The sequence below is a fragment of the Megalopta genalis genome, chromosome 6, assembly GCF_051020955.1.
Source record: "Megalopta genalis isolate 19385.01 chromosome 6, iyMegGena1_principal, whole genome shotgun sequence".
In the NCBI taxonomy this organism is placed as follows: Eukaryota; Metazoa; Arthropoda; class Insecta; order Hymenoptera; family Halictidae; genus Megalopta; species Megalopta genalis.
In genome coordinates this window covers 10,559,156-10,572,094 of record NC_135018.1, presented here as the reverse complement: position 1 = coordinate 10,572,094, position 12,939 = coordinate 10,559,156, and the positions used below count along the sequence as shown (strand labels likewise).

Here is a 12,939-nt window from a genome sequence, read left to right as displayed (position 1 = left end):
GTTAAGAATTCTAGTCGTCATGAGATATTCATTGCGATAAGGCACTAAAATTCTCGAGCAGATACGCGAGAAGATCTTGATGTTAATTGTAGAATGATGAAAAATTATATAAAAGTCATGAACACAATTTATAATGTATACACTTGAAATCACGGATTTTGATAAAATTATATATGTAGACTGGAAGAACTTGACAGCCCGATTAGGAAGGATATTTTAATTTATAGATATTGTTTAAATCTTTCACAGGTTTTTTAATTCCTCGACATTATTTAAACCTTTTATAATAGATTTCTAATTATCCGTAGTGTAAGATTCCAATGTAGCTGTAGTTCTTTTTCTCTGGAGGTCATGTTTTGATTCGGAAGAGAGTATATCACGTTTTATAATTGCGTACTTTTGTTTTTATTTACACAAATGTGTAAATATTTTAATAATTAATGGCTCTGGAGTTCTAAAGTCCTATTACCATTACCATGTCGCACACATTGTTACCGATATTTCAAAAATTTTGATTTCTTAGTGAGAATCGAGTATATATTCAGTAGTACCTCTATAACTGTTTTATTTCAGTAGAGGGCGCAAGAAAACCACTGATTTTGAGCGTTCAGAACTGTTCTAACAGAACATGAGAATGTGAGATATTTCACATGAGAAATGATTCATATGATATGATTGCGTAATTAAATTAAATCCGTCGATTTAATTACATCTTTGCAACATTTATAACTTATGTTATGTATTAATTAAGTATTTGGAAAATAAAAATGACAGAAGAAGTGACTGCTAATCAATTTACACAAGAAAGAAAATGGAATGAGGTTAACATAGGTGACAATGTTTATATGATTTCTGTTACAGAGAAGAATAATAGAATCGAAGTTTTTTTAACTAATTTTATTGAAATATGGATGGAGATATTGACAGATGAGGTCATTTTAAAAAGATGTAAGGTAATTAATCGCATGCATATTTATTCTTTAATTAGTGATCTGGTATTGTTTACAAATACTTAGTGTAACAATTTTATAATCTTAAAATCTTGTTCTTTTTTTTCAACACAGGATCTAAATCCACTTCTAAATGTTGATGCCCTTAATTATAAAGATATTGTGGCAAGTATTTTGAATAATTTACACACATATATTGACGAAGCTTCTGTCGAACAAATAAAATTACGGATTCAAATAGACAGAGGGTCGATGAAATTTATTTTGAATCTATCAAAAGGAACACAGCAAAAGCTTTGGGAAATTATAACCAAACCTCTGTGTATATCATTTATGGAATTAAATCGTCGGCACAAAATTATATTAGATTTAATAAAAAAGAAGGATAAGGAAATTGCTGAATACAGAGCTGAAGGTGTTGAATTAACAAGAAGTAAGTATTCTTTATCATAAGAAGTATTTCTATTTTCCTTCATTGTAATGTCAAATCTAATAGTTCATTTACCACTACAGAAAATATTCAGACGGAAGTTTTTAAAGAAGAACAATTAAAGATGATTATTCCAGTTCCCAGTATGAACACTTATATAAATGTGTTTCAAGAAAGTGAGAATTTTTACAACAAACTTAATTTGCAGAAAGAGAGTGAGGCAGTTACAAAATCTGCAAGGTGCTAAAATAAAAACATCATATTTTCAAGGAGCTTATAACGGTGATTGTAATTCAATTGTGCTATTGTTTTTTACAGTGATACTAATGGGAATAAGATTGAACAAACAGGACAGACTTCACTTAATCCTATAAACAAGCATAACAATGGTTCTAAACAAGATATTTTAAGAAGAGTTCTAACTGCAACGTCCACAAAATCAAGAGGCACAAGTCAGAAAGATGTACATAACACTAAAATGAGAACTATAAATGTGATGCACAAGAAACCTATTAAAAAGTTAAGTAAAGGATTAAAGAATTTTATATCGTAAAATTATGCGAGGATTAATGAATGTAAAATTAGAATTTAATTGTATGCAAAAATGAATGCGTATACCATATTCTAAATTCAGAAAGTATGTATTCTCTATTACGTACAATTTGCATAAATTACAATGAATTTGTATGAAATTACATATTTATCAATTTGAAGTATAAAATATATATGCATGTATATAGTTTACAAAAAATGATAGTTTAATTTACTTCACTTTACTAAAATACTTCATTTATTTATCATTTTATCCTTTTTAATTTTGTCCTTGATCATCTATGAACTGTGCTAAACGTAATAATTATTTGTATCAAGAAAAATTAAGAAAACTGTCAAAAAAGTATATATTAGCGGATAACATTGTAAATGTTATCATTAATAAAAAAAGTTGGGCTCGTCCGGGATTTGAACCCGGGACCTCTCGCACCCTAAGCGAGAATCATACCCCTAGACCAACGAGCCACGATACTCAAGTTTTCTAGTCAGGAGATATCTTATGTAATGGCGACTTAATTGCCTATCGAAAGCGTTATCATTCTTATTGTTTTATGATAATTTTCTTCATTATATGGTAACGTGTATGGAAAATGGCGGAACGAAAACAGCAAGACTTCAACAGGAGCGCGTTGACTGTGCGATGTGAACGGGTAATTGACGTATAGCTTCGTTAAAATATATGAGAAATGTTTGTATCGTAGGCGGCCGTTTTATAACATGTTTTATCACGCATTTTTATCAACATCTTAGGCATGTTACACGGGTCAACGCGCAGAAAAGATTCCTGAGGGCTTGGTAGGAGTCGTCGGTTACGATTGCACGAGCTTAGACCTTTCCTACAACGAGCTAACCTCAATCACTGCTGTCAAACACTTCGAAAGGCTACAGGTGTTGATACTGGATAACAACAAACTCCGAGATCTGAAAACACTACCTCGAATGCCAACATTGACTACACTCAGTCTGAATAACAACAAGGTTTGTATTTTTTTTGTTTATTTTATTTTGAATACAGATAGCCCTCCTACAATACAGTTTCGCTCTAATACGTTTTTTGCGAAAATCTTTGCATGACACTCTACTTCTACAGTACTGGATAACATGATTTTTGTTTAACATATATAAAAACTAAATTATCTTAAAATAATGACGGGAAGGAACAATGAACTATAGTGCATTTGCTTGAAAATATAATTATAAGAGTATATTAATATATACTTAAGAGTACACATACAAATATATATCCTTCCGCTGAAAAAAGCCGAAAATTCAAAAGAGAGCTGCATATTCATACCATGAAATTTGCAATGACTTTGTAAGAACCAACAAACAAACCAAAATTACAGATTTTTTTAAAGAGGTTTAGAAGGTGCAGAAAATCTGAATGAAGAAGGTTGAGAAAATGAAGGTGATATCGTTCAACCGAAAAAACGTTCTCGTTTGATTGTACTGCGTAGTGACGAGGAAGACATTTATTAAATTAAGGTTACATTAAATGAACATAATATTTTTGTTCTTTTTTCCTTTTGTGTTATATATACATTTATATAGTGAAGTGTGAAATTTAAAGTTTGTGTGAACATTCATAGTGTGAACCACAGATCACCGATAAGATTCAATCGTGTATACGCCAAAAAATCGTTAAATCAATCGATCAGCAAATGAAATTTTAAAAAATTTTTTTCAAAAATTTATATACACATACAGTACCGGACATATCTATTCGGTCAAACATGTTTTTGTTTTCCCATGTTGCGATATTATTGTTAGGAAGAAGCCACTCCGCGTTTTGTTTGCTATTAGTCGAACGCTAACTCGTGTGAAAGTAACACGTAGATATTTGCTCTATACTGCACATAAGGTAGGTTTTATTCAAATTAGATAGGACAAAAGTATTCGGACGTTTCATTTATGTATGTAATTATGTATGTTTCATTTATATATGTCATTTATGTATGTTTTATTCTTACGAAGATGGTACAAGGACAAAGCTTACCGAAATGTCTAAAGGAACGAGTTATAAATTTTTTTATTCACCGCTTTACAAAACGGTGAATCCATATTTGATGTTTCTCGTCATTTTGACATCGCAAAACAAACTATGTACTGCATACAGAAGCGATTTCAAGAACGAGGACATTTAGACGATAAATCCAAGTCCGGCCGACCGAAAGAAACCTCAATTAGACAGGACAGGAAAATATGACGCCTATCAGTTGCTGACCCCAGGAGGACTGCAGTAGAGATTCATAAAAGCTTAATCGAAACTGACAAGTTGGACATTAGTGTATGTACAGTACGACGTTGTCTAGTGTCTATCGGATTACATGGATGACATGGAGTGAAGAAACCATTGTTCTTTGCTAAAGAACACCTTCATTGGTCAATAAAAGACTGGTCAAATTTGCTTTTCAGCGATGAAAGCAAATTTAAATTATTTGAATCTGATGGAATTCAGTGGGTAGGTCAACCAATATGTAAAAGATTCAACGTGCGTTATTAAATTTCAACAGTAAAACATGGTGGCAGAACATTATGGTTTAGGGATGCTTCTCCAGTCATGGTGTTGGTCCTTTGCGACAAATTAAAGGTATATGAAGAAGGAGCTGTATATAGAAATATTAGAGACAGAAATGTTATCTCATGCAACTGAAATCATAGACGAAGATTGAATATTTCAACATGATAATAACCTGAAGCACGCTTCTCATGCCGTGAAACATTAGATCAATGCTAATAGTGTGAACGTTCTTGAGTGGCCATCGCAAAGTCTGGATCTAAATCCAATCAAACATCTTTGAGAACACTTAAAACTAAGCATAAAAAATGAAAAATTTCGAAATACTTGTGAATTGTACTACACTCTTTGCCAAAAATGGCAAAACATTACTCCTGTTACAATAAATAATCTTTTGAAATCTATGCTTAAAATAATGCAAGCAGTTATTGTTTCTAATGGTTATTGTACTACATATTTTTTATTTTCACCAACAATATGTGTTAATTTTATAATTTTCTCAAGATTTAAGTTCTGTCCGAATACTTTTGTCAATCAATTTTTTCTTTATTGTACAAAATATACATTTTACGTTACAATTTGTTAAATTGGTTTATATAACCTGACCTTTATAAACTGCTAAGTTAATTTTATATCAATATCGTGACTTATCCATAAAAAGAAAGAAAAATCATTTGTCCGAGTACATTTGTCCGGAACTGTATACTTCTTTATAATTTATATTTACAAACCCAATCAGCCAAGTCTGCTTCGATCAAATACATACATATAAAACGTTTGGTAGTGTACTTTACGAGGAAATTTATGTGAATTTGGTGCCAAGGCTCCAGTAAAAGGAAACTCTGCTTGATATTTGGCACCAGATGCCAAACAATGGGAAATCTTTGCAGAACTTGTAGCGAAACATACCGTTTGAAGAGGGCAGGTCAGTTGCATTTATGTGGCAGATGTAATTTGGCCTGTATTTTGCATGGACAAGACGTTGATGCTAAATACGTATGATATGCAACAATAGATGGCTTGATATTTGACACAAATGCGTACTGTCAAATTCATAAGAAATTCAGGACATCTATTCGCGTCTTTTAACTCACACACAATGAAAAAAACATTTTTATCATTCACGAGACATGAGATAAATATTAGCAAATTTTCAATTTAAATTATTCATCAGTAAGTTATTATGGAGTGCGATAAAGAATTTATCATATATCTATAACAGTATGTATAATCTTCTAGTTTTAATATAACTTACAAAAATTAAAAAATTTTTACGGAATTACACTCTTACCAAAAGTAGGTCTTGCGATCGGTACGAGTGAAGAGTCACGTCATACCGTCTCATGAACTCTTATATTAGTAATTATTCGGAAATAGTCCATCATTCGGAACAACCTTCCTCCAGCAGTCGAGAAACATACAATCATAAAATAATTGTACGTGCAACCACCGATCGGATTCAATTACCTAAAACTAAATTGGTGGTCAATTTATTAGCGATACGGGATTCAACACGTCCACAAGAGTGCATCGTCTGAACAAGTGGCATTATACATATGTTGTAGCACACTACTAAACAAAATTAAGATAAATTACGCAAATAAGATGCAATTTTGCCAATCTATAGTTACAGACGAGATATTAGCATAGATAATTATTTTTGATAGCGATGTTATTAACCTTTTCGTATTCTTCAGAAATTGCGGTGCCCATGCAATCGGCTGAATTTCTTTTTAAATTATATAAGTATATAAAAGAATAAATACATTACTTAAATTCTAATGTTTTGTGTTTAAGCCCGAATACATTTGGAAAAATGATTTCGATAAGTAACCTTCATGTAATTATGTAAAATTCCCAGCTTAAAATGAAAAAACTAAAACTTTTATTTATTATAATTTTTTATTATATTTGTTTTTATATAACTTCTATTTTAACAAGTTTTTACATTTTTTTGACGATTTTTCTAAAAATAAATACAACCAAGGAACAAATTACACATGTATGTATGTGTTCTACAACTGTGCAGATTTTATATTGATATAATAATTATGATATCCTTTTTTTAATAATATAATTAATCAAGTTAATTACGGATGAATTTCTGTACATAGCACTGTATTTTATAAGTATATTTTATAAATAGAGAACAATGCTTAGAATTAATTATGAATAAAGAAAGAGTAAAAAGTGAAAATATGCATAAATATATTTTTCGCTTATAAAAAGTAAGTAAAGAAAAACTGAAAAATGTATCGACAAATTTGGACTTGGAATTGTATCATTAATGCTTGTGCTATTTCGAAGAATAACAAAATGTATGATAATTAAATGTGGTTAATCAAATGGCATATTTTTTTACGAACGTCTGACGTAATAAATCAGTAAATCGTCTTAAAGATGGCTAATCTAGGATATACATACACATAAATAACATGTACATAGTGTGAAAAATGATTCAGAAAATTAATGCGACTTACTTAGATGACTTAGTTACGTAGAATTAGACAACAGTTCTGTAGTCATTTTAGACATTATTTTTACTGTTATTTTTTCCTACGTTTAGATATCTCACATAGATGGAGTATTAAAGAGAATACGGGAATGTTGCCCGAATCTGGTGTACGTGAGTCTGTTAGGTAATCCAGGATGTCCTGATCAATTGACCAATCCAACCACAGAGGAAGCAGATTACAACCGATACAGATTATACGCTATATATTTGTTGCCTTCGAGTTTACGATTTCTCGATTCACGTCCAGTAACACGTGAAGAGAAAATCGATGCGGAAATTCGTGGCAAATACTCGAAAACTGTGAAATTTGGCCCTGAATTATCGCCAAAATTCGTATCAAACTCAATCGATGAGATCGATGATATATTTTTCAACATACATTACACTCCTCTTCCAACATCGATTCGAGATCCCGATGACCATAAAGGTATCAGTTTTAATTATGTTTAATTAAACAGGTTTCGAAGTATGTAATCATTGATTTATTATAAAAATGTGCTAAATGTTTCCTTAGAAGGATTTTTAAGAAGAAATGAAGAGATCGTGACTTTTACCCTTACAAATAAAAATTTGGGTAAAATAAAAAAGGATTTAGTATATGTAGAGTATTTACTTACCAACTTTGCCAACATTGTTGGACTTTCCCAACCTTGCGAATCAGGATTATTTTCCTGCAACAATTTATAAAAAAGCTTTAAGTTTACATGTAACGTTATTAAATTTTTAGAAATAAATAAATAATTGTTTATTTGTAATAAATCGTTCACTATCGTAACCAATTTTATTCGAAACTTACCAAGTCATGTTAAGTGATATAATATAAGGTTCTTTTTAAATATAGCACAACCATTGAAAGGTCAATTTACAGATTTCTGGTAGCTAAAATGTTGATTTCTGGCTGTCTAAAAATGTCAGACATGAATAAATATTATATATCACAAATCATATTTTTTTCAGGTGCTTTTGGAAAATGTAAATATCGATACTCTGGCAAAAATTCCGAAGGAAATCGATTTATCTCCAACAACGATCTTTGAACGTGAGCCTAACGAGTCAAAAGCTACCTTCGTAAGTAAGTTACCGTCGTGTGTTTCTAATAAATCATAAAAACAGCAGTTAGGAATGTGTAGAGTGACTACCATGTAAAGCTGTAGCACAAATTGTATCTTATTTTTATATGTAGTGTACGATATATTCAGCTCCGATCTACGTGCCTGATCTCGCGTGTGTTTGACTTATTACTTTATAATCGTTCGTTACGTTTTTATACATTGTTATTCTTTTTGTATGATATAATATACGTATGTACTTACATATTAAAGCATAATTCAAAATAAATAAACGTATAAAATTTTTATTATCATGTACAACGATGTATGAGACATATTGTAAGTAGGCATTTAATTCTATGTATTTCCTAACATATCTTAAAGGAGCGTCACACATTGTTCCAAGCGTTTGGTGTTTGGAAACAGAGATGGGCAGATGCGCAACTTGAATTTTTACACATTATGGTTCGTGTACGCGAATTTATATAGAAAAATTTCGGTAAAATCTGTCTACAAACATCTCTGATATTGTTTAGTTCGATTTAGGCAGTTGCTCATATTTATAATTGTATCCCGTTACTGCACTCAATAAAACTACCTCCAATATTATCCGGAAGCTAAGTCGTCCAATGATGCGTTTGAAACGCTGGATGCAAAATCTAAGCAGTAAAAGGGATGCTTATAAGTAATAGTGGGCCGCAATGTGTTAACAGGCTTCCTCTCCTTGCTATTGACTTTTACTGTTAATTTAGTGTTATATTGGTCCTTAATGCACGAAGAACAATCTCTGGCTTTCGTTGACCGCGTCCACTGAACAGATAATTAACCTCACATTGAATGCACGTTTCAAAGTATCCTAATGTGTAGCCACACGTTCCAACCCGTCGTGTAAACATCTCGCGTGAACGTGCATCGAAGGCAGTTTGTAGTTTCGATTTTGTTAACCCTGTATTTGGAATGAATTTTACAGTTTAAACGCCAAGAAGGTAGACGTTCCTCTCGATTGTATAGACATAGATAGCAATCTTTGGATCTGTTTGGGCCCCCATTCGACTGTTTTTGTTAAATACATTTTGGATTATGCTCGATTGAGTTACGTTGATTTTCTTATCGAATCCGACACGAGTAATTAACTGGCAGCTCAGAAAAGTTATTATGAACCATGAAATTAATTGGATCTCTTGAATGTCTTAGTCAAAATAAATCCAAATGAGAGTGTGATTATATCATATAATTATGCGTTATCGCCAAATACTAAAGACTTGACCAACTGCGTGATTGGTGAAGTATAAAATACCAAATTCGTTAAGTACATCAACTTTCTGATTCACTTTATACAAAATGCTCGAATACTCGAATTACAAAGATTCCTCGTGCATCAGTGTTTTACATCTGATTCGTCTACTTATGAAAAATACAGGCAGTGCTCGATTACGTTCAATCCTGAAGAATTAGATACTTAGCGAAATTGAATTTGGAAGTGTAGGAATTTAAGTATGAAACAGTTTAGTAGCAAGATTTACAAATTTCCTATCGTATTACATTTGCTTTACTAATTCATGAGGAAAGTCTCAAGTTTTAAGAGAATTACTTGTATCATTGCCTGGAGAATATGTAATTATTTATAATTTACAAAGTATGTGTGTTCTCGTTTATCAGAGAGAAACTTTTAGACCATTGCTAACAACTTTTTTATTATATCAAAAAATATAAGGCTTAGTATCACTTTTCTACCTTGTCAAAATGTCAAATTAGTGACAATTACATAGAAAAATAAAACCATAAATCGAACAATAGTTTTTCAGCCATTTCAAAGATAAATACAGCTGACGTGTAAATACCGGATATCGACGAGAAAGGTTTAACAGAGTGAACAAACCAATTACGATCCTTTTATGTAGTTGAATCGGAAAGTGAAACATTCAATGACTATATACAAGGTAATGAAAATCACTTAATCATTGTTTGTTGTATTTATATGTTTGTATTTTTGAAATTATTAAAAATGGTTTTCACTGATCTTACTTCAAAACTGAGAACTGCCTGTACATAAGATACCGATCTCTTCAGAGTTCCAGCATTGACAGAAGCTTGTTCCGAGCTCTGTTGCTACTATACTCTTATTAATTCTACCAGAATGTATAAATATAACATTTATATGGATACATGGTTAAGTACTGGGAATTGGTCATATTTAATTTCTTAAATATACCATTCCATTCACTTGGCAATGTTCGACGCAAGAAAAAATGTTCAGAGTATTGTACAACACTGGAAGCATCTTTCTCTCCAAGAAAGGAAAGTGTCCACAATGGCCACCACGTTCCAAATGTTACATCTTCTTTCATGTTCATTAACCATGTTCCACTCCCTTTCTGTATTATATTCGATTTAAATCATTTAAATTTAATAAACATCTCTACCTCTGTTCCATAAATAATAGTATACATAGACAGAGTTGGTAGATGACAAACATGCACACAAATAGGAACGGAACAAGGAAATAAAAATAAAGAGAAAGAAAGAAGAATAAAACATACACAGTGAATTATCTAATATTTCATACTAAAAGCTTTTTGTTATTTTTAATGATGCAAAAAATGGTCAAGAAGTTAATTTATATTAATATCTAAGGTTATAGCAAGAACAACATATTTTATATGGTTGAAATTTCTGAGAACATTACCTTGAGAAAAAATATTTATTTCAATATTTGCATCTTTGAAAAAAACGTAGTTTTCCCTAGACATTTTCCTAAGTCAATAAAAAACAACTGACATATTTTAAGTTTGAAAGTCAGGTGATTCACTTTGCAAACTAACCCTGGAAACAAATATTGTTAAACGCATTATTTGAGCGTGTATTAGAAGTGGAAAGTAGTATTTTAAATGTATAAATAATATTTCAGAAAAATATCAATGAAATGTTTTACCAAAAATGAAATAAATTCTCAATCACATTTTTTACATTGAAGATATGAATAATTACAACGATAGACATTTGATCCGTTTGATCGAATAATTTTTGCCAGGGGAGAGTAGTACTGTAGAAACGAAAATCAATCGTCATATTGTCAATCCTTGAGAAGTGAATATTTGGAACGCAGTGGCATTAATTACCTCTTCCCATCTTTTCTGTTTTTCGTGATTAATACACGCTTGGCCACGAAGAATGCTCATGTACCGTAAATACTCGATTGGTCATCTCGTCTCACGGTTGGACGGATGCCCATGAAGAATTGTCTCGCAATCGTCTACTATCATCAAACTTATCGGAGGAGGACGAAGTAAGTGTACCTGCGTTACCTTCAACATATTGCACGATTCTGCGCGTCAACCTCAACGTTCATCGAAATCGATCGTTCTTTATCTAATTAGCGTTCTCGTACTTTGCAGAAATGGGACATAGACACCGAGGGTAGAATAAGTAATTAGAGAACGACACGAAAGAACGTGAAAGACACGAAGTAATAATAAGTATTACAGGTCGTTAAAAAGAATCATTCAGTACTTATGCGGTACAGGACAGATCATACTAAATGAAAGAATCTTAGATAACAAACTTTTTTTTATGCAAGGTGATTCACCTAAGTGTACCACGAAAATTACTAGTAAACCATTTGTTACAAACCTGCAAATAAAAGATGGATGATACCAAGTAAGGAACACGGGACAATTTAATTCTTTATGTTGCTTCTATGTTTATCAAATTTTTTGTTGCTCAATATAATGTGTTCCATGTACCATATAAGTACTAGATATGTGTCTTTAATACTCTGTATATCGTGTAGCTCTTCACATAAAGAAACTTAAAACGTGAGAACAAGACACTTATGAAATAAGAACTACAGTAGAACTAGTACGGTTTACGATATCATGTACAAATTAAACTCGACGTGAACGTAAAACACTAACTGAAAAATTAAGATTCGATCGTATTCGTAAATTTAAATTAGGTAAGTACCTGGCGGCAGTGCGCCAATATTGGTAACGATCGTGTTGCGAAATGTTATCGTCAACGGCGGACGATCATTAGAAATTTCAGACTGTGTCCTGGACAGGATACGATGCTCCCAAAAGGCACTAATTTCCATTCTCCGAGAATCACATTTCGATCTATTCACCGTTTGCCGCATTAATACAGGCCACGTATGTACAGTTCGGTTAGCCTAGGCCGAATCGTTTGTAATTCCATTGATACGCGAATCATACTGTCGCTGAAACATGGTGGAAATCATCGAGATGTCTAAGTGCCGTTGTTCTTCCCATGGTTGTGCAGATTTGGCCTTAGTGTGACAGCACCCTCTACCCAGAAATTGGGTCTCTCGATCATGCTTTGCCATAGCGAAAGCTCGCGACCAGTGGCGTCCATCCAATCTACCGGCTTTCCATAATGTTTCCCTAAAAATTGCATTTACATCATTTAAACATTTTCAGTAACAATTATTTGGTAACAAATAATTTTCTTTATTAAAATGATTGATTTTGTAGATTGTTATACATTAAGTTAATTACTTTTACTGATATTTGAAACATTGTTCAAAATGCAATATAGGGTGACTCAATTACTAATGGTCCTGAAATACCTTTGATTGTTAAATTTCGTACCTGTTCCTAGATTAAATCGTACTCCGCCCAAAAATTCATTGCTAGCGATACGATCGTGATCCCAGACTGTCAATTCCAGGCCTCGTTCTGCCAGTTCCTGTAGACTCACGTCTTTATAAATAAAAGTGTGACCCCATACTGGTGAACCACCAGATCTGCGAACCACTCCAGTCTTTTGTTTTCCTGAACGACCCTTGTCAGGTAGTAAGTAACTGAAAAAAGTGATAATCAATTTGTAGAAAAAGAATTAAATTAAGAACATTTAGAGAACCATTATTACTTTCATTATCCATTGTCAAGAATTTTCTTGCGTAGTAT

At 32.1% G+C, this 12,939-nt stretch overlaps 3 protein-coding genes and 1 non-coding gene across 6 annotated transcripts in view; 2 read left to right on the top strand and 2 right to left on the bottom strand.

Annotated features, from left to right (window-relative positions):
* Positions 1–599: 599 nt before the first annotated feature.
* LOC117227285 (non-homologous end-joining factor 1) lies at positions 600–2,164 on the top strand. The gene is made up of 4 exons (XM_033482405.2): positions 600–953; positions 1,065–1,383; positions 1,464–1,620; positions 1,699–2,164. The coding sequence occupies exons 1-4, from the start codon at positions 768–770 to the stop codon at positions 1,931–1,933; spliced, it is 897 nt and encodes a 298-aa protein (XP_033338296.2). The 5' UTR covers positions 600–767; the 3' UTR covers positions 1,934–2,164.
* A 102-nt stretch (positions 2,165–2,266) lies between these two features.
* Positions 2,267–8,320, top strand: LOC117227286 (leucine-rich melanocyte differentiation-associated protein). Of its 2 annotated transcripts, none has more exons than XM_076523330.1 (4): positions 2,267–2,582; positions 2,683–2,910; positions 7,017–7,392; positions 7,480–7,724. In XM_076523330.1, exons 1-4 carry the CDS (start codon positions 2,523–2,525, stop codon positions 7,650–7,652), a joined length of 837 nt encoding a protein of 278 aa, XP_076379445.1. In that variant the 5' UTR covers positions 2,267–2,522; the 3' UTR covers positions 7,653–7,724. The 2 variants fall into 2 exon arrangements, with proteins under 2 accessions (XP_076379445.1, XP_076379447.1); XM_076523332.1 differs by lacking the exon at positions 7,480–7,724 and adding an exon at positions 7,923–8,320 and having other exon boundaries at positions 2,303–2,582.
* Positions 2,326–2,397, bottom strand: TRNAP-AGG (transfer RNA proline (anticodon AGG)). Its single transcript has one exon. It is a non-coding gene; the product is annotated as a tRNA-Pro (tRNA).
* Positions 8,304–12,939, bottom strand: part of LOC117227629 (uncharacterized) — a 54,900-nt gene continuing 50,264 nt past the window's right edge. For both annotated transcript variants that reach the window (XM_076523321.1, XM_076523322.1), the window contains 2 exons: positions 12,622–12,833; positions 8,304–12,414 (listed from right to left, as the gene is read on the bottom strand). In XM_076523321.1, the coding sequence (XP_076379436.1) occupies positions 12,260–12,414; positions 12,622–12,833 (367 nt within the window). In that variant the 3' untranslated portion in view covers positions 8,304–12,259. The remainder of the gene's footprint in view (positions 12,415–12,621; positions 12,834–12,939) is intronic.